This window comes from Temnothorax americanus, unplaced genomic scaffold (assembly GCF_048541705.1).
Source record: "Temnothorax americanus isolate GAGA-0224 unplaced genomic scaffold, ASM4854170v1 Scaffold21, whole genome shotgun sequence".
NCBI lineage: Eukaryota > Metazoa > Arthropoda > Insecta > Hymenoptera > Formicidae > Temnothorax > Temnothorax americanus.
Window position 1 is genome coordinate 2,149,211 of NW_027509349.1, and position 25,596 is coordinate 2,174,806.

At 36.3% G+C, this 25,596-nt stretch overlaps 3 protein-coding genes and 1 long non-coding RNA gene across 7 annotated transcripts; 2 read left to right on the top strand and 2 right to left on the bottom strand.

Annotated features, from left to right (window-relative positions):
- Nucleotides 1–553: 553 nt before the first annotated feature.
- On the top strand, nucleotides 554–6,861 carry Cycb3 (cyclin B3). The gene is given in 8 exon segments (XM_077406590.1): nucleotides 554–724; nucleotides 2,024–2,277; nucleotides 2,720–3,037; nucleotides 3,293–3,769; nucleotides 3,876–4,031; nucleotides 4,136–4,180; nucleotides 4,182–4,423; nucleotides 4,613–6,861. Coding segments are annotated over 7 exon segments (1,503 nt in total). The 5' UTR covers nucleotides 554–724; nucleotides 2,024–2,064; the 3' UTR covers nucleotides 4,665–6,861.
- Nucleotides 6,862–6,888: 27 nt separating this feature from the next.
- Nucleotides 6,889–14,657, bottom strand: Rubicon (run domain Beclin-1-interacting and cysteine-rich domain-containing protein rubicon). Of its 4 annotated transcripts, XR_013256985.1 has the most exons (10): nucleotides 14,333–14,655; nucleotides 13,769–13,950; nucleotides 13,344–13,495; nucleotides 12,838–13,021; nucleotides 11,010–12,592; nucleotides 10,497–10,679; nucleotides 10,233–10,415; nucleotides 9,993–10,146; nucleotides 9,382–9,700; nucleotides 6,889–9,190 (listed from the first exon to the last, which is right to left on the bottom strand). XR_013256985.1 is itself a non-coding variant. In XM_077406587.1 (9 exons), exons 2-9 carry the CDS (start codon nucleotides 13,946–13,948, stop codon nucleotides 9,500–9,502), a joined length of 2,817 nt encoding a protein of 938 aa, XP_077262713.1. In that variant the 5' UTR covers nucleotides 13,949–13,950; nucleotides 14,333–14,657; the 3' UTR covers nucleotides 6,889–9,499. The 4 variants fall into 4 exon arrangements, 3 of the variants coding, with proteins under 3 accessions (XP_077262713.1, XP_077262710.1, XP_077262711.1); XM_077406587.1 differs by having other exon boundaries at nucleotides 6,889–9,700; nucleotides 10,497–10,676; nucleotides 14,333–14,657; XM_077406584.1 differs by having other exon boundaries at nucleotides 6,889–9,700.
- A 991-nt stretch (nucleotides 14,658–15,648) lies between these two features.
- Nucleotides 15,649–17,820, bottom strand: LOC143897738 (uncharacterized). Its single transcript, XR_013256989.1, has 2 exons — nucleotides 17,460–17,820; nucleotides 15,649–17,313 (listed from the first exon to the last, which is right to left on the bottom strand). It is a non-coding gene; the product is annotated as an uncharacterized LOC143897738 (long non-coding RNA).
- On the top strand, nucleotides 17,053–24,701 carry Mtpalpha (monolysocardiolipin acyltransferase Mtpalpha). Its single transcript, XM_077406588.1, has 11 exons — nucleotides 17,053–17,262; nucleotides 19,412–19,518; nucleotides 19,661–19,933; nucleotides 20,026–20,276; nucleotides 20,754–21,137; nucleotides 21,215–21,385; nucleotides 21,466–21,688; nucleotides 21,930–22,139; nucleotides 22,353–22,548; nucleotides 22,734–22,936; nucleotides 23,474–24,701. Exons 1-11 carry the CDS (start codon nucleotides 17,187–17,189, stop codon nucleotides 23,675–23,677), a joined length of 2,298 nt encoding a protein of 765 aa, XP_077262714.1. The 5' UTR covers nucleotides 17,053–17,186; the 3' UTR covers nucleotides 23,678–24,701.
- The last annotated feature ends 895 nt before the right edge of the window (nucleotides 24,702–25,596 follow it).

The window sequence follows — 25,596 nt, forward strand, 5'->3', positions numbered from 1 at the left end:
GCAGAATAAAGCAGTATGGCAGTATGCGATATTTGTTTAAAATTATAAGATTAAGAAATACAAGCAAGTTTTTTGAGAAATAATTTATCCATACATAAGAATTTTATAACAAATCTGCAATTAATATAATAAAACTTCATATTTTGAAGAAAAAAAATATATGGATAATATCCCCAAAAAAAATATTAGAATATAAGAAAATATCAACAGTAGGTAAGAGAATTTTGCAAAAATGTTTCTTTTGTATAATAAAGTATATTTATTTTTTATTGAACTATACAAATCTGCTAAAATAAAAAGCTGAATCACAATTAAGAAACTTTTAAAACGCGGTTTAGAGAGAAAATAAATCCAATTCAAGCGTGTCGACTTTTTTTCTTCGAGATCTATACGCGATAACTCTGCGCGCGAGCGGCTCACATAGTCCCGAACGTCGCCGCGAGGTGTCGGCCGCGGCGCCGCGAGCGGCGGCGCGGATTGGCCGAACGGCGCTCAGCGCCGGCCAATCGGCGCGCGACGATCGGCCGTAACTGTGAGTTTGAACCAACGTCAACTCGGAACTCAGTTTAATCACCATCATCGACGACGGATGACGCGGGCGAGACGGCGCGAACGAAAACGCGTCGGTTGCACAGGCACACGGCGCGTGGCATGCGAGGACCTTGTGAACAAGCGACTTTCCGCCGTTCACGCACGTATACACGAGGATCTCGAAGTCACGTAGGTACACAATTATACGCGCGCGCACGCGTCTCCGGCCGGACGAACGCGCTCCGGCAACACGACCGCGGGATGGGTTGACTGGGGGAGGCAGGGAGGCACCCACCCGCGAACATCAGCAGCGGCACCACCGTACACTTCTCGCCCGCATATACTTTCGAATAAATATTTTGCTCGCGACCTTCGTGCCTGCGCGCGGGCCGGCCTCGAGATCGTCTCGGCGATTGTTCTCAGTCGTCCCCCGAGAGCACGAGACCGCCGAAGGTGACGAAAGCTTGACGATCTCGCGACCGAACGAACCCGACGCGGAGCGCGGAGCGCGGACCCTGCTGATTCCCGCGTTTTCCCCCGCGTCCCAGCACGCCGTTGACGCCGTGCCCGAGTACCGAAAAAACCGTAAAATTGCGGGATTTATCACAGAGAGCCACGCGAATTCTTATGTCGGCGGATGGCGGGATAGTTCCACTACATTTCGGCAACGTGCTCGACGATCTCTTCGGTACGGTCCGTCGAGGAACGCATTTCTCGAATCGTACACAACACACGATCGGGTCTTCTGTGCGTGGAACGAGAATCGTACGTTAACCTTCGTGTTTTGTGCCGAAAGCATCTCGAAAGTACCTGGGAGAAATGTAGAATGTTGCCATGATCTTCTTGTGTACTCCTCTTATTGTATTTAATAATGATTTTAGTTTATTGCTTTAGAGATCAAATGGGGATAAAGATAATAAATTAATTTGTTGTTTTCACTTTAGCTAAGACGTACACAGAGAATCACTATTGGAGCACTTATTATTATTATTTTTTTTTACTATAATACTATTTTAAATTAATACTGTAAAACAATTAGTATATAAAACTATAAAGTAAATTTAACCACTTATGTAGGTATTTCTATATAGAATAACTTTGGAAAGAGAGAGAGAGAGAGAGAGAGAGAGAGAGAGAGAGAGAGATCTCGGTTCAACTTATTTCTTTTTCTTTTCCAGTTTTAAGAGTCAGAAAAAGATAAAAATGCTCTTTCTTCATTTCATATATTTTACATATCCTCCTTCTCTTTTTTATGCACTTATACTATCTGTTGTACTTCAAAATCACTTATCTCTCTTATCTTCCTTCTTTTTACGTCTCCCTTTCTCTTGATGTTACTTAAAATTTGTAACTTTTCCATTTTTACTGTTAGTAGAATATGCTCCTCTTTGACAATTTATTTCTTAAACATTCTGTACTATATTATGTACTATATATAAATTAAGCTATATATAATATATAAACTAATTATATGTATGTTTGTGAATTATAGCAATTAGATAAGGAACCAAAGTTTCTCGTCATATCTGAAAAATGGCACCACCGAAGGTATTACTCGGACAAAATCGACAAAACAGCACTGCAACTTTGAGGAAAGGAATAACGACCAGAAGTAAAAATTCTTTACAGAACAATGTATTACGACAACCCAATGTTGGTAGAGAAACTCGCGCCAAGCGAAAAGCGGAAGTTTCGCCATTTAAAGAAAAAACGCATAAAAGATGCGCTTTTGCAAACATCACCAATGTATGTACTCTACACAATTATTATTATTATATATCAAAATTTAAATGTATACTTTGATTTAGTGGTAAGATTTAAATGCAATTTTCAGCTCGATTTTTCTGTCAACGTCCATTCTTTCCTCATAAAAATTAAACCATTATTTTAATTTATCCCAAACATAGCATTGTAATATTTACATTAATGTTTATTATACTTGTATGGCCTAGTTTACACCGACCGTTTGATACGCGTACCAAGTACTATATCCGTATCAAATTCGTATCAAATCTCGGTTTACACCAGGGTAACCCGAGATTTGATACGGATTTGATACGGATATAGTACTTGGTACGCGTATCAAACGGTCCGGTATAAACTAGGCCTATATCTGTATGTGCATTATACATGGTATTACATTTTTTATTATATTACTTATATTTTTTCTTTATTTTACATTTGGTAGGCCATTACCACATCGCTGGCAGGGCAGAATTATTCATCGAAAAAGATGGTTACTCAAACCAAATCAGTTGAAAGTAACGTTGCTTTGCCAGAGAAACCTGCAGACGTTGCTGTATCAAAAATTGTACCGGCAAAAGCAAAACCAGTGCCTCGTGTTAAGCCTATTATCAAAAAAGATGATAAAACGGAGACTGCCAACAAAGTTGTAAATAATAGAATGAGTTCAGATTTGGAGAGATCAGAGGATAATTCGTTGTACGTCAGTGCTTTAGAAGATATTACAGATAGCATGAAAAGGACTCGTAGGAGCAGCAATAAGGTAAGCAGTATATTTTCTGCAATATATTATTACGTACAATATTTTAGAATTTTTTCCTTCAATTTCATTTATTTGAGAAAACTTATCAAAAACTTAGAGATTTCTAAAGATAATTTCTTTAAAAGTTTAAGAAATTAAATTTATACCTTAAACTAAGACAGGTTCATATCGTATAATATACTTTATCATGCAATTTACTATATTTTGTTTTACTTTATTTTGTGTATGCAGTACTAATAGACTAAATATATACAGGTTGATGAAAAAACAAATGAGAAAAGGGAGAAATCAATGGAAAAACAAACGGAGAAAGATGAACAAAGTGAACCATCGCCTTCTGCGAGTGAGGATAAGGTTTCGGCCGCCAGTTTGTTGATCGCCATACCTGTAAGACAATTACCCAAAGGTGTCCAATGGGACTTTGATGTCGAGAATTGGCTAGATCCGTACCAGGTGTCACACTACGCGATGGACATCTTCGAGTATCTCAAAGAACGAGAACGCCTATTCCCCATCGGCAATTACATGGATCGGCAAGTATGCCTCTCGCAATGGATGAGAGCGCTACTGATCGATTGGATGGTCGAGGTGCAGGAGTCGTTTGAGTTAAATCACGAGACCTTATATCTGGCTGTAAAACTGGTCGATCTATACCTAACAAAGATGACAGTCGGGAAAGAGACTCTACAACTGCTCGGCGCTGCGAGTCTTTTCATAGCGAGCAAGTTTGACGTAAGTTTTAGAATATCTCTGCTACACAAATTTTTGCCTGATAAAATTGTGCTCATGTCGAGCAGTAAACCCAATAACAAAAACTTATTTTTAACTTTAACTTCAGGAAAGAATACCACCAATGGTGGAAGATTTTTTGTATATATGTGACGGCGCTTACACGCAAAGGGAGCTGATCAAAATGGAAATAAGTATTTTAAAGATAGTCAATTTTGACCTGGGAATACCTCTCTCTTACAGATTTCTTCGGCGTTATGCCAGGGTAAGATATTCACAAAGTATTTTATTCTCCAATAAAATATTCGTCTTATTTAAATAGAATCTGTATAAACGTATACTAATTCAATCACTGCTATCTGAAAATAGTGTGCCAAGGTGTCTATGCCCACGTTAACTCTGACTCGGTACATACTGGAACCTGGAACATTCTCTGATGAATTATACAATGATCAAGTTTAGCGATAGTAAAATGGCAGCGGCGGCGTTGTTACTCGCGTTGCTAATGAAGGACTTGGGAGGATGGAATCCAACATTAGAATATTATAGCGGTTATAAACTTGACGACATAAGAGATATTTGCAATCTATTAAATCAGAGCTTGCATAGGAAACACAAAGAAGCATTAAAGACAGTCCACAGCAAGTACAGCCACAAGTAAGTATTTACTTTTTGCTATGTATTTCCTTTATATATTAAACATGTTACACTATATATATATATATATATATATATATATATATATATATATATATATATTACACACGTTATAATTTATATATATACATATATTGAAACATATTTTCGTGAATAACCAATGTTCATTCGATTTTATTTGCATTCTAGGATTTTCTTTGAAGTAGCAAAGCTGCCCCTAAAAGAGACTTTAGACATATAAATAGAAAGAGTACTGAAGAGTAAGTCAAAAAAAGTGCTCCAAATTCAGTATATAAATACAGGCAGATGAATCATCTTGATAACAAGGCATTAGAAATTAAGACTAGTCGCGTATCGAATTGTTGGACAACCTAGACATTAGTTAAGTGATCGTTAGCATGCGAATAGCGGCGCTACTCTCTAAATTGTATAATGCGTGAAACAAAGGCGTAAAAAACGTAAAAAACCTCGAATGCGTGTCAAAAAGTTTTGTCGCGAAACTTCATTGAGTTTTTTACGAGTACACTAGATAGTATATTGACTCTCATTATCTTTATTATTATTATTATTATTTATATATACATATATGACACAGTAATCTCTATATCATTTTACAGTCTTTGCTATTTGTATAAGTCATTTTACTAATTTTTTTTCCTTTTTTTATTAAAAATTTATTTTAGCGCCACGCTTTTGTACCTTGCGAGATGAATTCTCAACCCGAAATTTCATATCGGGTTTTTTCAATAAGCGAGATTAGACTGAAAAGTAATGCACATGTGCTCGATCGAATTGCTCGTAAATGAAAAGATGTATGTTTTCAAAATTTAAAGGAAAGAAAATAATAAAATTTATCTGTTTTTTTTTTACATGATTGCCTTATAAACCAAATAAATTCTTGCTAGTGAAAAATTTTTTTATGCGTAACGCCGTTTGCTTAGCTTCACCATCCACGGAAGAGTAAGACACACCTTTTGAGAGGAGAGATGCAAATCCCACGACGGCAGATTCATCAACCTAAATTGAATGTTTTACATCTGTCGCAGCAGGCTTTATTGTCACATGATTTTGAAGCAATTGGCTTCATATTTATAAAATTTTGTTCCGAGGGTCCACCGTGCCTCGAGTAATAATATCAATTCAACACTCTAAACAATGACTAAACATTAAATTGCGTATATTAAATCTAATTAACATAATATGCTTAACTCTATTTAGACATGTACTTTTTGAGAATCATTGAATAGAGCAAATTTTTTGCACATTTATTAAGAGTAATTGAACGAACACAACATACTGTCCCTATCTTGTGCCCACTTGTGCCTCAGGATAGTTGGCCGTGTGCGTTGCTTTTCAGCCTGTCTCCCCGTAATTAATCTTAATCTTTTTTCGATGTCTTTCACGACGAAAGATATTTTAGGATTGTACTACCGATCGCCGATTGATAATACGAACATGATTACACGAAATGATTGTGCGACAGGTTTCACCGAAGATACTGCCATGTAAAGAGGTGTGGCGCGTTGTTATGTATCATTGTTGTATTTACAGTTAGGTCTCCGTATTTTTTCCTCGTCAGGATCAAGCTTGGCTTTTCCTGTCTTTCCTCTTTACAGTCTCCACACATTCCAATATTGACACCCTAATCATTAGAATATTGGAAGTTGAAGAACGGGAGGAAGAACATAGAGAAACTGACTTAATTCCCGGTAAGGAAACGCATAGCGGAAGCTTGACTGTATGTAGACTGAATGAAGCTTATGTTGTTTGATGAGAAACTTAAATTTCTGTTACACGGTCATGCTTAAGAAAAATGAGATATTTAATCGCAGACGATCAGAGGTAAAAATTCAATTCGAGACAGGATATCCTGTGTCTAATCTAGCTTTATTTCTACATTATGGCAATTCGGTTAGATACAATGTAAACTTCCTGTTTTGTACATTTCGCGAAGTAAGATCTCTTTTCCATCGTAAACACGTAATTACTCAATTTCTGAGCGGCAAATGTCAGCCATTTCCGCTGGCAAATGTGGTATTATACGAGACATATCTAAATTTAGGCACCAGTTAAGCTATCTTTAATTTATTATTACGAAGATATAGTTCACTATTCTAAAATTAAAGGAGAAAAGGTTGATTTTTATATACTCTTGCGTGCCGAAACTAAGCGTGATTATAAATTCGAAAAGAAAAACTCGCAATCCATAGACCTGACGTTTCGAAACCTGTAAAAGCGTACTGGGTGACAATTCTATTTTCCGAGAATAATTCAGGTAAAAAAAAAATAGAAATCAATCAATAGAAATAAAAATGAGAAAAAACTATCTGTGATATTAACATTCTCTCATAATGTCACAAAACCGAAACGATAAGTGCGTGTGTCGTGCATTTTTCTCTCCCTAAATGCAGGGTGGCCACGAAATCTCTAACTGAAGGGCTCGATGTAAAAAAATGAAACAAGTCTATAACTTGGACGTTTTATTTCGAATATGATTTTTGCATCTAAAATGAACCTATCACATTCTTGCGTTTGACGGGGAGATTGCTTATCATTTGGCACTCTTACAATATAATCTACTTATATAATCAGTATTTATTTATATTTTGAATAATTTGAAGAAATACAAGATAAAGCATTTAAAAAAATAATATAACAATCTTTTAATGTGTACAAAAAATAAAGTAACTTAGAAAAATAAGAATATATACATATGTAATTAATTACCCGGTAGATCAATATGCTCTCGATTGCTCATAACCCAAATCCTGCGCGCAACACCCTTTGTACTCCTTATTGAATGAAAGAAATGCTCAAATATTCAGTATATGGTGAATATGTAGAGCGTATTTGACAAAAATGAAACAAAGAAATTTTATGGCTACCCAGTATAATACATGCAGTAATTTTTGAGCAGCAAATGCAGCAAAATTACTTATATACAGTATTTATATTAATACTCTTGCGAAAATATAATAATGTAACGCGCACCTCCGGAACATTAACTGTCGTTAGATTTCTTAGTTATCTAAAAAAAAGCGAACAGATAAGTAAAAATTACATATACTGTACATATATAATCAATCGCAGATTTTCATCTGTATATATATTGTACCCCTATTTAATTAAGGCAAGATCAAAGTAAATTGATGTAATGAATATATATATTATATATAAATATAAAAGATACATGCGCGATCACATAAAATTTGGTCTAAATTAGGCTAGTGTGTATATAATTAGTAATATATTTTTCTACTATCGATAAATTGACGTATATTACGCTGAGATAAAAGATATATGTATGTGCATTATAAATAAGATGTAATTTAATAAAATCGTAAGAACACTTATTAGCTTGTGCATTATTTTATCTGGAAGTAATTGGAGAAGGAATCTTATTCCATTGTTAATTCGTTCTTAGTCAAATAAACCGATTATTGAATCACGATTATGTATCACAGAGATCGATATTTGCGAATCAATCTCTATTCTAAAAGTATTATAAATTGCGACTTCTTTTATATTAATAGCAATTGTCCGAATCTTACATGTTTATTTACATGTTTTACATGCTTTTTTTATAAATAATTTTGTTAATAATTATTATATCAAGAATTAGAGCTATGTCGTGTGAGAATGAATGTAACAGAGAGAGAAACGTCAAAATTTCTTTCTCACTAAATCAATTTAATCTAATTTTAATTTTTCGCTTTTTAAAGCTGTCCATAAGTAAACGATACAAACTTTAAATTCAGTAAAAATCAGGTACATACTTACTATTATTAGATTTGATTTTTACATAATAATTTTATATTATTTACAATTACATTATAGGCAAATGAGAGCCAAAACGCCGGTAGCAAGGCGACAAATCTAACAGTATTTAAACACTTATATAACGAACAATCAAACGTTTCGGTCCTTCGCTTTGGACCATCCTCAGTGATGAAATACAAAAATTATTATTTTATATTATTTGTGTTAATTGATAATATCTGCAGCTATAAAATTACTATCGGCTACTCGAGAACCTTATTGCTATTTATAAAATAAATTCAAGGAAATAATACTTTTCGTTCATGTTTGCTATGCTTGAATAAACATGCATAAATATTGTTAAAACTTCTCTATCCAAGTCTATCAAAAGAGTTAACTACATGAATGTATAACAGGTTTGAAGAAAATTTATTACGTATATATATATATACGTATATATAATATATATATATACATATATACATATATACATATATATATATATATATATATATATATATATACACATATATATAAATTATATATTATTCTTTTTAAAAGTTTACTTTCTCTATAACAGTTTATCTTAAAATATGGTGTATCTTGTTAATTTGCTTAGCAAATAAAGTTTTGTGTGTGTGTGTGTGTGTGTGTGTATGTTCTGTAATAAATTACTCGATTTATACATCTAAGATTTTTCATAGATCGATACGTCTCTGAGTATCCACAGAGGATGTCTAAAGACATTCTGTGGACATCTTTCGTTTGCAGATTGTTCGAAAGAAAATTGAAATTCAACATGTATATATCACAATGCTTCAGTCTTCGCTATAATGTATATATACGTCTCGTTCACTCAATATTCTTTTTTCGAGACTGAGGCACAAGTAGTATTTTTAGTTACGTGAGTAGAGGACAAAAAAAATCTGAACTTCTACTACGAGTCCCTACCCCTAGTATACGTTTTTGTCCGATTTACAGTCCGCCCTTCACTAGTCTTGCAGCTTTCTACGAATATGTTAGAAGTCATAATTAAGCTCGAATAAATTGACTTTCACTTTATAATATCTAAAAAATCGTCTAAATACCATATCCAAGATATTTTAATCTCTTGAATATGTGTTGTTAAATATATTAGTAATAACATCTCAGATAAAATAAAAGCCTAAGGACACCTAAAAAATCTAAACGTTTCTTACAATTGTTTATTGCCCGGCATAAGTCTTATAAGATGTCTTCTGGACTTGAATGGCTTGTCGTGCTTTAATATACATATCCTATTCTAAATAGCGTGACAAAGAACGTCCTCGTCATTCGTCAGGGCTTCTCGTCCCTCGAAATTCGTCTGGCGTGCAACCTCATGCATCGAGGACACTCGAGTTTGTCGGAGCTGTGCTTGCAATCGATATGGAAGCACGCGCCACATTTTTCACATCGTGTCACTTTTGACAGATCCCACGGAAATATCACATCCTTAGAACAACATAGCTCGCAGACAAATCCTCTAGCTTGACACAACTGAAAGAGAACACATAAGATATAATTCTGCCTAACAATCAAGTCATTCGGTATCTAAGGATGAACAATTTTATCGATGTAGAATAAAATAAATGAGAAATTAAATGAAAAATCTTATTAAATGTATTAAATATTGCATATTCTGCTGTTAAAAGAGTCTCATTTAAGTAAAACTTGAACTTAAAAGAGTCTAATTAAGCTGTTTTAATATTAATATAATCGTTTGCAAAACTAAATCTTTTAAATTAAATTGAAGATTAAAATAAAAATTAATTTTTGAATTATTGGATACCTCGCAATCTACAATGTGTGCGCAACAAATTTGAACAAGCTCCTGCAGCCTGACGCACAGCACACCGAGTTTGACGTTTATTAGGTCTTGAATCGAGTACACATGTGGATCGTTTATGATGTAATTTGGTTCCTTCTTCAGCACGTCTTGAAGACTATAACATAGAAGTGGATGACATCAAACTATTATATCTATATATTTCACAACATAAATTTCAAAATTGCAAAAAAAAAGATTTACCTGGTCGCGAACCGACATGCGAATAAAAAATCCTTCAGGAAGAATAATTTTGTGCGCAAGAGTCTCGTTTTGTCCAGTTGCTTTATTCGTCTGTATAATAGCGGATTCAAGTAGTTCACTTGAAACAGTGGGTCCGACATCATTTGATCCAGTAATCGATATGAGAAGTTAGATACGGGATACCTGCAGAGCGTCAAGAAACATTAAAGAAACATCGAAACGCGTTCGTTTAGTTTTGGCGAGCAGTTTTTAAAGAGGTTCTACCGGTTGAAATCCCATTTCGATAAAATTTTTCCAGGTATAAATGCCACCTGGTTCGTGTGACAGCCAGTGCAGAAGTATCGACCCAGATACTCGCAGTACCGAAACCGATTGGCATATTTCACGGCGACTTTCATGCCGCAACCCGCGCACCTATAATTCTGCTTTGCTATCAGCATCCGTCTTCTAAAAAAATTTTAAAAATCAAAGCACTGGCTAAGCAGAAAAAATTGTCAAGCAGAGTTGCCGCAAGGAGAAAGAATACAAATAGATAGAGTGAAGATAAACGAGTCTGTATACGCAATGAGATCTAATGTAGATTGCATTGTTACTAGAATTTATATATATTTTAAAGATATTCGCAGAATTCTCATATTTATAGGATCAATCAGTATAATAAAAAATAATAGTAATGCATCTCAATATTCTCATTATCTAAGAATGACAATAAAAAGATAATAAAGAATGACATTAAGAAATTTACAAAAATTACTATTCTTTTCTCTTGGCACTTACACCGGTGGTGGATGAGGTGTGAAAATAATCTGCGGGCGCGGCGGGGCCCATTCGACTGTCCCCCTCAACGGAATAGTCCGCGCGTCTTCAATCTCGACCTCGTCGGGACTGACCGGCCAACTCTTCGGCATCGGCAATAAACGTTGCGGCGCGTCCTTCTCCGAGACCAGCCACTGCAGCTCGCTCGCCCTTGGCAGCTGCTTCTCGCTAAAGCGACTGATCAGGGATAGAGCTACCCCTTCAGCGGACATGCTACTTTCATTAGAGTCCATGGCAAACCTCGCCGCACGCGATTCCGCGTCCGAGAACGACGCAGTCGACGCGGACATACCGCCGTTCCTCAACCTCCGCTCGTCGTCCAGTTCCGAGTCCTCCGTGGACACGTTGTCCGAGGAGCTACCCGAGGACGTGGACAACGGGCTGACGCTCTGATCGGTGGTCGTGGTCGTGTCGGTCCTGCCGTCGCTCAGCAGGTCACCGCGGCTCCAGCCTCTGCCTCGACACTTCTCCTCCTGGCGTTGCCGGCGTCGCAGCCGGATCCGTTGCTTCAGCCGGTTGATCTCTTCGTCGCTCTCATCGTCGGCCGCATCGTCCAGCAGACGACGCTGCAACCGGTTGCACTTGACCTGCTCGATGGCGGCGATCATCGCCTCGCAGACGCTGAAGTGCGCGTTCTCGCGATCCAACTCGGCGTCGTGGGCGCGCGAGAACCGCGCCGAGGACAGAAAGCTGGTCAAACTCTGGCCCTCGACCGGACGCGGGAAGTACCCGGTCGCCATCGGCTGCACGCTACTGCCGCCGTCCTCCATGAAACTCTTCCGCGGCGTACGGATGTCTTTCTGGCCCTCCACTTCCATGCTCCAGGAGCCCGTAAATTCGGGCGCCGAGCCCGCCAAAAAGGACGTCTTTTTGCAAGTTGTCCACTGATCCTGCGTCTTCGTCTCCGCCGATTCCGTAATTGAAATCGGCCGTGTCTCCTCAACCATATTTTTAACGTTCTCGTGAACGCTCGAGGAAACCTCTGGATTTTCAGAAGCTTTCTTACTCCGACCATGTCTAGCTTTTGTTCGATTTCTCGTCTTCCCGATGGGTGTTTTCGGCTTCGCCGTGAGCTTGTCCACGTTGGAATCAACGGGTTGTTTCGAGTCCGAGTAATTAATATTGATGATCTCCGCCAATTCAACGGTGCGAGGTCGATTATTGTTACTGTTGCTATTGCTGCTTTCTAGAATTGTCGGCGAAATCGCGGCTGAATTTACCACGACCGCGCTGTTATGACTCTTGACCAAAGCGGGTAGACTGTTCCACGTTTTCAGAGATACGTCGTCGATTTGAGAATCCCTTTGTGACTCACTATTAGTGATAACTTGTATGGATTTTGACATCTGATTCTCAGTGCTGTCCGTGTCGTGCGACACAGACTGCGTTGAAACCTTCAGTTTGTCCAATTGACATTTAGTTAGAGCACTCATGCTCTTGTCTCGCGCGAAAATATGACTGACGCCAGAAAAATTTACAGGATACGAGGACGAACGACGATGACGCCTGGGGCTCGCTTTAGGGGATATCCACGTCGACGAGAACTGCAAATTAAAATAGAAGAAAAAGAATGATTTCATGCACTGAAATCCACCATAAACAGTATATCGTAATATATTTAAATTAAGTAAATTTCTTATCAAAAGTCTGGAATTTTTAATTTTGGAATTCAAAATTTAAAAATTTTTTATTTTAATGCGAAGAAATTAACCAAGAAGAAATTAATATAAAATTTTTGGCTTACGCAGTTGCTTTGTACGAAACGAAGATATGTTAAAACGCTACTCACCAAGCAGGGGTCGATTTCTGCGAGCAATACAGACTGATTCCTTTCGACTGCTCGTAGATACAAAAGCGTCGCTTCTGCCAAATTCTCTTGACAAAGGAAGGCCCATGGTTCCAGACAAGAAAGCAAGTGTTCTTTATCTGATAGAAGCCATGACAATTTATGTGATAGGGAGTGACCCTCTAAACTGTAAATTAGTACTTTTAGTGTTTGTTTATCGTGATAAGAAAACTCCTCGAGATAGGAACACATTCAAAGATACACCATATTTATATAGAGTGTTTCCTAAGTAAGTACAAAAAATTGAATATTCCGTTGACTCTTATTTCAGGAAAAAAAAAGGAAATTTCAGGAAGACACCCTGTATTTTAAAAACAAAGCAAAGTTTAAGGCATATGTTTATTCCTAAAATAAGCCACGGAATATCCCCTTCAATTTTTTTTACCTACTTAAGAAACACTATAACTGCACATATTATATATTTAATAAAGAAAAAAATAGTTACTTACCTTTTGTACAGCCACAACATGTCCTTCTTGGATGTTATTCTAGTTGGCAAATTGCATAAGTAATCCTCGTTTTCCAACAATACTGGCGACGTTGCCAAAGACGGTTGAAGCCAATTCAGTCCTTGAATGAATATCCAGCAATCTGGTTCACCCTTAAAAAATTTGTTCACAATATGAGCTTTATATGTCAAGATTTTCTTCAAGTAATATGTATAAAGCAATTTGTATCTATATAGTTGAGGTAAATTCTTTTATCATGTAACAACCTTTCAATATTAAACCTGATTATTTAAAAACAAGAATGCTTTAAATTGGCAATACCGACATAATTGAAATCTGATAGAAGTAGTCCTTAAAAAATAATTATAATAAAATCGCGATAATGATAATTCTAACAAACTCTGGGAACGACAAACTCAACTAACATTGGGATCAAATATACGACATCCGTGCTTGAATATCCGCTCCATTACACTGTGCAGCCGGTTCAGGCCACCGTAAACATTCCACACATTGGACACCTCGTCGAACAACAGACCCTCCACAGTGGAACGAAGACTGTGGAGGAGCTGCCACTGCTCCTTGCTATGAGCATTTTCAGCCATTCCTGTTGACAACAAAAATCATCAATATCTTTCGTCTGCAGATACAATCTTCTGAATCTTCCTTAAATTCTCCGCTCACTTGGCTACGATTGACTACAACAACTGAAAGGCGACGGAAGTCTCTACCATAAGGACGGTGCACACGTGAGTAAGGCGATTCCTGCTCATGCCTTTCTCACTCGTCTCCTCCGCGAGAGACAATATATCTTTATAAATAAATTAACGCGTCTTAATCGTGCAAGGAAAAATTAACGCGGAACAGAACTATCAGGACGACACTGTTGAACGTTCAATAATCGCGCCCAAGTGAGGGGGCGAAAGGTGCTGTCACGGTAGCGCCTGTCACCGGAGCATTCACTCGAATTCACTCGTCATTTCGCTCACCGTGCTGGCCGGAGCTCGCGCGCTCCGATACTGCGGATTACGCACTTACGCGCGACCGCCGCCCGCCGTAATCGACAACACGCGATAGCTGATAAAGCCAATGGGCGGGCAACCGGGGCAACTCCCGCCGTACTCGATCATGAACGATCACGATGAGCTGTCATGCGGCTCAGAATCGCTGTTTACAGCGTTTACGCTGGTAACTAACTATAGGTAACTGCAATGACTGCAATCTGCAATCGTGACTGCAATCATCACGGAGAAACGAGGGTCCTGAGGCCTGGAGGGTCCGTTGTCCCACGTTGTCCTTAAGCCCGTGTCACACTACGTATCGCGGACACGGATCGGATTGAGATTGCGGATCGCGGATCGTAATCTAGCCAATCATAGACGAGCAGCTTTGCTAAAATATCATACAAAATTAATTATACGAATGGAGCGATTGAAAATCCCAATAGAGCGAAGCGAGAAATAGTTATTCTACCGAAAATCAATAGGAAATGTTGACTAAACTCTTTGAGATATATTAGTTATGAACAATAGAGCTATTATATTACGTTTGAATATTTCCGCCAATGGCTGCCGAGCCATAGTTACAATAGGCGGCCGATAGTGGCGGCGGCGGCGTTACTTGTAAAATGATTAATTTGTTAATTTTTCAATAAAAATGCAATAAATCATTAAAATTATGATGGAGCAATAAGGAGCAATGAAGGAGCAATCGTTCTATGCCGGATTTAGTTGCATAGAGTTATTATAAATATGTTTTTCAATAAAAATTAGAAATTTTTCGTTTTTATTAAATATCTCAAAAAATAATAATTTTAAAAGAGGAGCAATAATTGTTGATTCTGAGGGAGCAATTAAGGAGCAATCTTTTGAGCTATAGTTCATTAAAAAATTTGAACTTGCAGCGCCAACTTATTTCCGGTGGTCGCTCGCTATATCGAATCGCGATCTCGGCAACTTCAACGCTGTCGATAATCGTGAGTTATCGACGTCGCCGGTTCATTCATGACTGTCTTTTGATAAATAAGATTTTTTTTTATTTATATGTCATTTGTATCGCATTTTGTTACACACTGTTACAGTAATGATAAAAGTTCTTATTTTAAAATAGATACGAGAAAAGAATTTGTAATAAATAAAACTTTAAAAATCGTAATGCTCGAGATTTTTTATTTATTGTGTGTATCTCTTTGCATATATACTTATTCTGTACGTCTAACACTGGTCTAACACTTTACTTGCGATTTATAAAATACTGCGCATATGATTTGATAAATTGATAGTTGATATAAAACATAATTATATACTACAATTATAATCTTAACTTTATTATAATTCAGCACAATTTACAATGGCAACAAAGTATTATATTGAATACATATTTATTGTCTCGCAATTCTTAACATCAGTTATCTAAACATCTTGAGAAAGGCTGACCTTAATGATATTTATAACTCTTACATATAATGGGAAACGAGATATGCAATTGCACTCAAATCAATTGGACCGAAGAGTAAACGGTTTCATCAATAACACAACTGAGAGTTCATTGATAAAATTTCACAATATATGTGACAGAAACAAAATATTTATAAGAAATTTTATTTTCAGCATTTATGTGCATCACAATAAAAATCTTTTAACGCTTTAACTATAAGAAAAAATTAACCATTTTTAATAATATCTTATTTTATTATATATAGCCAAATTAATCATATTAAAAATTTTTATATAATATATATGTGTAACATATTAAAAAAATTGTTTATTTTGTCACGTTTATTATTTGCGAGAGCTTATTGAATAAAGAGTGATCTTAATAAAATACTATAATACAATTACGATGCATATAATTGCAGTTATAAAATTTGTATTATATATAGGTATAGTGTATAATTCTACTACAATTTTCAGTGTAATTATATAATAGTTACGCACGTTATTAACACCTAATTTACAATGTCGTAAAACAAATTCTGTTTATTCGATGTTCGCATTGATACGCAATAAGTTACATATGAATTACTTCGGCGAATTAATAAAGTTAGGATCAAAGTCCGCGCAAGTCGACGGTACACCCCAAGCATTTGCGCGCACACGCAAGTGCGCTCGAGAGTATATATCGATATATATACTCGATATACTCTCGATAAACAATTATATCGACGGAAAGTTCAAAAAGTTTAAAAAATTTTTCTCTTTTTTCATAATAATTAATATAATTTTCCACGTAATAAACATAAAAAAAATGGATCTTCTTATATCGTCACGAACAATAAATGTACGTAGAAATTATTTTTGTGTGTTGACAATATTAAAATCTCTGCTGAACTCATATCGAAATAATATAGGGATGAAAGATAAAAGATAAAAGCAGCCTGTACGTGATTTCGCGTATAATCCAAAAACGCTGGAGCCTTATACTGTAAAAAAAAATCTCTCATTTTAAAGATATTTATAAAAAAAAACCGGTTTTCGATTTCGCGAAGACGAAAAAAAATTACACAATTACTGTAGCTGCAATTTATTATATGTTAATATATTATTGAAGATTAGCGCGTTATTAGCGCAGACAGGATTAAAATCGCGATTCCTCCTTTACCGATCGTGTCTCTCTCGACCGTTCCCCCTCCCCATCATGCGTTCCCCTTTTATTTACCCTCCACCCCGCTGACCCCGCGGTGCCAGTAGCAGTAGACAGGGGCGACAGGGCGACAACTGAACCGACAAGATAGAAGATAGAAGACACGGAGTGTCGTTCGCACGCGGTGCCGCGCGTGACTCGTGGATTCTCGTTTTCCCTCGATGAGAGTGTGTGCCCGTCCGATCCGAATCGACTGAGATCATGGCGAGCTGCAGGCTGTTCGGCGCCCTCGCGCGCTGCTCCCGCGCCAACGCGAATTTCATTTCGAAATGCACAGGTGATTACGTGTCCGCTCCATGAAGAGGAGCGGGTATTCAGATATATGCATCTTCAAGAAATACATAATATCACTTTATACGCCGCCAGGCAATTTCGCGTTCTTCTCGTGCGTGACGTTCACGCCGAATAAATATCGTCCCGGTATCGCGACGAAAGATTGAAAACACCGAAAAGAGTAAAAAAGTTGAACAAAACCTCCGGTCGGCAACCCAGTCTGGAGTAAAGGGAGACGTTCGATGAGAGGTTGCGAACGGCAATGGCGCGTAATTTATGCCGGCTCCGAGACGCGAACTATTCGTCAGGAAGCGTCGTTAAGTTGACAAGGAAAATCGGGAGCCGATTAGCTTTATTTTTGACACTGGATATACGCGAATACGTCAGGCCGGTACATCGGGCAAGATGCCGATAGGTGCGCCGGTGCGCGGTGCGCGTTCGACCTTTGCTCTCGCAATCGAGAGAGGGCTGGCGATAAGGTCGATTAGCGCTAACTTCGCGCTGCCGAGATGATCGACGACGACTGGCACCGGCGCGACCGAATAAGTTATGTTATTTTGAGAAATACCTCGCTATATTCGCATTAGGGCACGGCACGGTGGCGGATCTCCGAGTATTACGTAATCGTGCCTGTACTTTCGTACTTTAAACTTAAAAGTCCAAAGTACGGACGCTCGTAATAACTTCGTTAAAGTCGAACGCGCTGTTCGAAACGATGCCTGGATTGTTCAAACAACACAGTTGAAAAAAGAATTCCAACATTGCATTTACTGTAAAGAGAAATGATGGCTTTTGTTTGTCCCCCCCCCCCCTCGATACGATACATCGCCTAACTTCATTTTGCTATTTCAATCGAATTAAGATTCAAATTATATCGAATAGATTTGAAATTTACGTTCTGAAGTTGGAGCTTTGATGCTCAAATCGTTCGATCGTCGGAAAATTCCGAGAGTGCTTCATATATTTCAAATGAAACAAATATACTTCAGATATAAACAGAGATAAAACGTATACAGGTATCAAATTAATGTGATTTTAGATAATGGAAAGATTAAATGATTATTTATAATTTTTTAAATACTTTCTTGCACTTTGAAAAGGAGAAGAAAATATCCATTAGAAAATTAAATAGAGAAAATATATGAAAATATAACAAATTTCATTAAAAATTATTATAAAGACATTTATAATAATTTGTCTTAAAAATTATATCAAGCTATTGAACTTTGAGAGATCAGATTATAAATGAATTTCGAGACTAAGAAATTAAAAAATTATCACATAACAAAACAGACTGTTCATTTGCAACCATTATTTGACAAAATTCACGCTTGACGTTTGATTAATCAACATATAATGCTTTATTTATGCCTGTGCACTTATGCAGATTTTTGCTTTTAACGTCAAACAACGATGACGAGAATACAGAATATAATGCGAATATATATGAAGCTTTATCACACAATGTAAATGTTGTAGATTAGATATTATACCTTAAAATAGAGGAATTTTGTATATAGTTCACACACACACACACACACACACACACACACACACACACACACACACACACACACACACACACACACACACACACACACACACACACACACACACACACACACACACACACACACACACACACACACATGATAAATGTCACAAAAGTTATTATGTTTTAAAAAAATTATGAAAAATATTACACAAGTAAATATAGAAGTGCCTTTTCAGTCGGGCTAGATCTCTATAGTTTAATTACACTTTTTTATATGAATTAACATACACTTTCCCATTTAGCAAACTGTACCTTGAAACAGTTTCGTTGGAACAGTAAATTCACATTAAATCGATAATGGATTTAACAATAATGCTAATAAGAATCTTTTTAAATCAAAGAATGCAAAGAATTTATTACGAAATTACCTTAGTTAGGGTTCGAACCTCGATTTCTTGTGACGGGCATCTTTACAAATTCGACCATTGAGGCAAAATAAAAAGTGTTTTATTAATGAAATTCTAATTTTTTATTACATTGAAATTGTCTTGTATCTTATTTGATTATGTAATAACTTGGGAAAAAATATTAGCGTATTTTTATACGTATAGTCGATGTTACATTTGATTACTTACGTCTCGCATTTTTATATTTCTAGGTTTGCAACAATCGAGAACATTAGCAACCGTGGCAAATAGGAAATATTTTAAATGCAAAACCGTCGGCGACGTAGCAGTCATCACCATAGATTCACCAAATGTCAAAGTAATATATAGTAGTATATAATTTTGTGTGTGTATGTATACGTGTACACATGATTAAATATAATAATAAAATTATTTTAAAATTGGAAAAGGAGACCAGAGTACGTTAACACAGATTTTTATTTTAATTATTGTTGATATAGGTAAACACCTTAAACAAGGAACTAATGGGAGAGATAGAAGGATTATTGAATGAAATTCAATCCAATCCTCTTGTAAACTCAGCAGTTCTTATTAGTGGAAAACCAGACAATTTCATAGTTGGTGCAGATATTAGTATGTTACAAGCTCTTCCGGATGCAGAAGCTGGTTATCAAGTAGCGAAAGAGGGCCACAGAGTTCTAGATCTAATAGCGAATAGTAAAAAGCCAATTATTGCTGCTATTCACGGTTCGTGTCTCGGTGGAGGCTTAGAGGTAACGTATTTTTACACTTAAAATGAATTACAAGTTATTTAGCTTAGCTGGGGAAATTAAAAACAGATGAAATTATTGATTATTTTGTACAGGTCGCGTTAGCATGCCATTACAGACTCGCCGTTAACGACAAGCAAACCAAATTAGGAACCCCAGAAGTAAAGCTCGGGCTCCTTCCTGGCGGCGGTGGTACTCAACGCCTGCCCCAGCTGATTCCCCTTACCACCGCTCTAGATATGGTACTCACTGGTAAAAATGTTCAGCCTAACAAAGCGAAGAAACTTGGACTAGTGGATATCTTAGTGAATCGTCTTGGACCGGGAATTGGATCGCCCGAAGAAAAGTAAAAATATACAAATAAAAAGTGCACTTTCCTCTAACCAGATGCGTTTAAGCTTTTTACAATTTACACTAATTGCTTTGTAAGAAACTTTAACGATTTTAAGTCATTTATATCATAAATATTTAAAGGCCGGTTGTTCCAATCCGTTGGTAAGCTAACTAATAGTTAAATTATATGTCTGTCTTTGTCTTCGAAGGAAAAACAAAGACATATCTATGATTTAACTATTAGTTAGTTTACCAACAAATTGGAACAACCGACCCTAAATAACAATAATTTTTTTGCTCGCAATAATTTGTATCTGAATTTATATTTTTTATCATCTTACATATGTTCATTCACGAACCCTTCAGAAAATATTTATCTCGTCTCTCATGTTAATTATATATGTAATATCTCTTTCGCTATAGTAAAGCTTTAATATTGCTGTGCATCAAAACTACATCGCATACTTAAGAATCAAATCACGTTTTCCAGTACGATGAGATATCTGGAGGAAACCGCGGTGAAAACTGCGCAGGATATCGCAAGCGGAAGACTGAAGATTGAGCGCGGTCCAAAATCTCTCGTGGACAAGATAACGCAACAGATTCTGTCCATCAACTTCGTCAAGGATCAGGTGTTCAAGAAAGCAAAGGCCCAAGTGATGAAAATGACGAATGGCTTATATCCAGCTCCGCTTAAAATTCTGGAAGTGGTAAGGGTCGGTCTGGACAAGGGCCCTGTTGCTGGATTTGATGCTGAGGCCAGGGGATTCGGTCAACTGTCGGCTACACCGGAATGTAAAGGCCTTACAAATTTGTTCTTTGGCATGACAGCATGCAAGAGAAATCGTTTCGGCCCGCCCAAGAGTGCAGTCAAGTCAGTCTTTCAATAAATCTTTGAGCAAAACTGATCAAAATAATTATCGATATTCTATTGCAATTCAATGTGCGCAGAAAAGTTGCAGTTATTGGCGCTGGTTTAATGGGTGCGGGCATCGTCCAAGTCAGTATCGACAAAGGTTTCGATATCATTATGAAGGATACCAACGAGGTCGGACTGTATCGCGGCATAAACCAAATTCAGAAAGGTCTGGACGGTGCTGTGAAGCGTAAACGAATCTCCAGGTCCGTGTCTCTTCTATAAAAAAAAAAAGAAGCTACGTAAAAAAAAAGACAGATTTTTTTAACGGAAATTTTTTACACAGTATTGAAAAGGACAAGTATTTGTCACATCTCAATGCAACATTAAGTTACGACTCCTTCAAAGATGCAGACTTAGTGATCGAGGCTGTCTTCGAGGACATCGCCATCAAGCACAGGGTCCTGAAGGAGATTGAATCCGTAGTGCCGAATCACTGCGTCATCGCGACCAATACGTCCGCTATTCCTATCACAAAAATCGCTGCTGGGAGCAGCCGTCCTGACAAAGTAAAGTCAATGTTAATTAATGTTTAATTCCAAGCTATTATTAATAATATCTAGTATTTAATAAATATTATTTTAATGTAAAATATTTATGATTATAAGAATATTCAATTTTTTAAATTAAATTGTAATTTGAAAAAGTATATGTGCGTAAGTTAATTAAATGCTATTTAATTTTTTAATTATAATAGCTGCATAAATATATAAATGGATGATGAACTTTTCAAGACATATTTTTTTACAGGTAATCGGTATGCACTACTTCTCTCCTGTCGAAAAAATGGAACTGCTAGAAATTATAACACACAAAGGAACATCCGAAGAGACGATCAAAACCGCTGTAGATGTTGGTTTGAAACAGGGCAAGATCGTCGTCACAGTCGGTGATTGTCCTGGATTTTACACTTCAAGAATACTTTCTACCATGTTGTCAGAAGCGGTTAGGCTAATGCAGGTGAGCTACTATAGCGGCTATTTTTTACAGAAGTACGAAAAATAAATGATATCGTTTAGAATTGATCATTATAATTATATTATTATAATTATATTATTAGAGAGAGTGACCGACCTTATTCTGCAGTATCGCAGTCATGTTGACATTGATTGTTTCAATTCCAAATCGCGAATATAAAATGCGAATATAAATACGATGTAATCTGTTAAACAGGAAGGCGTAGATCCGATGCATCTGGATAAACTGACAAAGACATTCGGCTTCCCTGTCGGCCCAGCCACTTTGTCCGATGAGGTCGGCATTGATGTGGGTGCTCACATCAGTGTTGATCTCCAGAAAGCTTATGGCGAGCGCTTTAAGGGAGGAGACGTAAATATTCTCGGCGACATGGTCAAAGCTGGCTTCCTCGGTAAGGTTTTTATCATAACGTGAAGAAAACTTCCGATGAATACAGTAGATCAATCATTATTTTGCACGTGTTTCAGAAAAATCCGCATAGTTAATAATAGAAGAAATAAGATATCAACGATAGCCTATAAAAATATTAAAATGATAAAATCATACTAAAGTTAGACTTTCACATGTGAATTTTAGGACGCAAGTCCGGCAAAGGTATATTCGTGTATGAAACCGGCTCCAAGAACAGGGACGTAAATGTCGGTGCGTTGGACATTATAAAAAAGTACAGCCTCGAGCCTAAGGGTAGCACGTCCGACGAGGACCGTCAAATGAGGATGGTTTCACGGTTCGTTAATGAAGCAGTACTGTGCTTGGAAGAAAATATTCTAGCTAATCCCGTAAGTTAATATACTTCATGTTTATCTGACACTTTCAACAAGTTATTGAACAGTAAATAACAAAGATAGTAAAATATGAGATAGTAATTTAATTATCCCAGATTTCTATCTGTAGATTGAATTATAGATAACATATTCTATATCAGAATTCTATCTCGGGAAACAATATAATGGTTGCTCGAAATTAACAAATCATCAGTCTCAAAGGAAACCTTGCTTTCGTTTAATGGATAACAAAAGAACAATTCTCGATTATCTAAGTAACAGTTTTCATACAAAAATTTCAACAAAATCTGTTAAATTGTGACGCGTTTCATGCTTATGATACTTTATTAGTTTATTTCATGGAATCACGTCGATTTATAATTTGCACGTTAAATGTTAAATGGATCGTTTTTTGTTATTTTCAAAAACAGTTGCTTTTTCTCAATAACTTTGTTAAATCATTGATCGTATTCTTAATTGAATTAGATAATTATCTAATTATAATTGTTTATATTTTCTTTATTGCGTTATTTACTAATATTTATATTTTAGTTGGAGGGCAATGTGGGAGCTGTGTTCGGCTTGGGTTTCCCGCCATTCACGGGTGGTCCATTCCGTTGGGTAGACGCGTACGGTGCCCATCGTCTCGTTAAGAAGATGGAGGAGTTCCAGAGTCACTACGGCGAAACTTACAGACCGTGCCAGTTACTGCGCGATATGGCGGCCGATTCTACGCGAAAATTCCACTCAAAGTAAAAGTTCGATAAGAATCCATTATCGGCATATCTTCATTGATTGAATGTTCATCCGAGAGCTGTATTATATTTGTTCGCTTCAGAGTCAGAAAGAGAAAATGCATCCGCGAAATAGATGCATAAATTAAGCCCTTTGTTATCCTGCAACTCAACTTGGAGTTCTCACTTGTTATATCTTGTGTGTGCTAATTTGTTGAAAAGTTAATTGGAAGAATGTTTACCATCTTTTTCTAATTACCTATAATAAACACAAACACGATATGCGAAAGAATTTATATATATTTATAGGACTATACACGTATTTATGTAGATGCGATCACACACTGGATCTTTTAGACCTAGTCGAATATTTTTAACTCTGATAGAAGTCCATATTTTCGAATTTTTTTCCAACAGAATACCAAACAGAATATGATTATAAAATCAATTCACATCTATTTGTTAAATTTGTAAATTATAAAGGTATATAATCCAAAAGAAATTTTCAAGAATATTAACGATTTTCAAAATTTTCACCGGGATTCACACTTATGTGTGTAGTCCTAAGATTAATAGTCCTAATAACATTGTTAATTTCTTAACAATGTTATTTCTGATTAATGTTTCAGTGAAAGAATACATTAACAGACAAAGACATTAAATGGTATGCAGCTTTGACTGTACTTAGCACAATTTTATTCGCGCGAGATACAGTATGACGCGTTTCCACGTGTGCAGGTCAAATGGGAGGGGCTATAATGCGTGGCACGCATAATGTGCCGAGGCTGTCGCGACTTCTAGAGTACCATATATTTTTGGACTTGGTATTTACACGTCCCGCGCCCAACGACTTTTCGCGAACATTGTAGATAGACTCGTGCATTTATTAATTTCAGAGAATTTTATATGCCGCAGATATTTGATACCTTTGCAAATACTTTTACAATATTTGTTGTAAGTTAAGCAAAGCCTAACGTAACAATTGTATATCTATTTTTGCAAAATTTACTACAAATAAAGAGTTTCTATACTGAGCTGTTTCTATACTCTCCGATTTTTATTACTTTTTTATTCTTCTTTTATTACTTTTTGATTGAATGTCTATGTCTATGAGTGTCTATAACTCTATGTTATTGAGTGAAAAATCAGAAAAGTTTAACATTCTTCGATATTCCTTCCACGCGTAATATAAATAAATTCTGAGTTGTATAATTATGATTCTTTTTTTGAAATTCCGTCTATTAATCCGCAATTTTTATTGATTTGAAATGTTTCGTTGATCTACCTATGATATTATGACGTCAGCAAAAAAATCACTCGTTTTTGTGCACGATGAACACGATCGATCGTTCCAATTTTATTTAAAAACATCTAATAAATCAGTCCGATAATTAATATTCTCCGGAATTGTGCGCATGCAGACGTAATGTAGAAATGGAAATATTTAGCTTGATGCAACAGTCGAGAGATGTTGCACTCTTATTTGCGCCGATATCATTTCTTCCACTCGATTCTGGAGCAATATAATTAGATACGTATTTTACATCCGTATCAATTTCCTCGTTATTTTCAAATCACCTTTAATAGATTTCCACAATTTCTTAAGCCGTAAAAAGGATTCGTAATATTAGATATTTTCAGAAATTAACACTTTAAGTAATTTTGATAAAGCATATATAATTTAATTCATAAAACAAATTAAGCTCCATTAGATAGGCTTGTTGTAATTTTTATAATTATACAGGATAGGGCAACTAACTCGCACACCTTGAATACGTTCTAAGTGTTTTGTAAAAAATTGTTATGTACACAAAAGTTACATAGAGTTTCATGGGGAGGAGGGCACATTACTTAGAGTCCGTATTTTTTCTGCGAGTAAGGGCATTTCGTAAGAGATTTAGAAATCAATTTTGCTTTTTTAAATAAAACTTTATATTTTTT

Excerpts from the sequence above, each read along its gene's own strand:
- Rubicon (XM_077406584.1), bottom strand. The coding sequence starts at position 13,948 with ATGGCTGAAAATGCTCATAGCAAGGAGCAGTGGCAGCTCCTCCACAGT. Across the intron at positions 13,022-13,343 it reads ATGTTGTGGCTGTACAAAAG|TTTAGAGGGTCACTCCCTAT; the intron begins GTAAGTAACTAT and ends ACTAATTTACAG. Across the intron at positions 10,680-11,009 it reads ACACCTCATCCACCACCGGT|AAGACGGATGCTGATAGCAA; the intron begins GTAAGTGCCAAG and ends AAATTTTTTTAG.
- Mtpalpha (XM_077406588.1), top strand. The coding sequence starts at position 17,187 with ATGGCGAGCTGCAGGCTGTTCGGCGCCCTCGCGCGCTGCTCCCGCGCC. Across the intron at positions 19,934-20,025 it reads GTCTCGGTGGAGGCTTAGAG|GTCGCGTTAGCATGCCATTA; the intron begins GTAACGTATTTT and ends TATTTTGTACAG. Across the intron at positions 22,140-22,352 it reads AAGCGGTTAGGCTAATGCAG|GAAGGCGTAGATCCGATGCA; the intron begins GTGAGCTACTAT and ends TCTGTTAAACAG.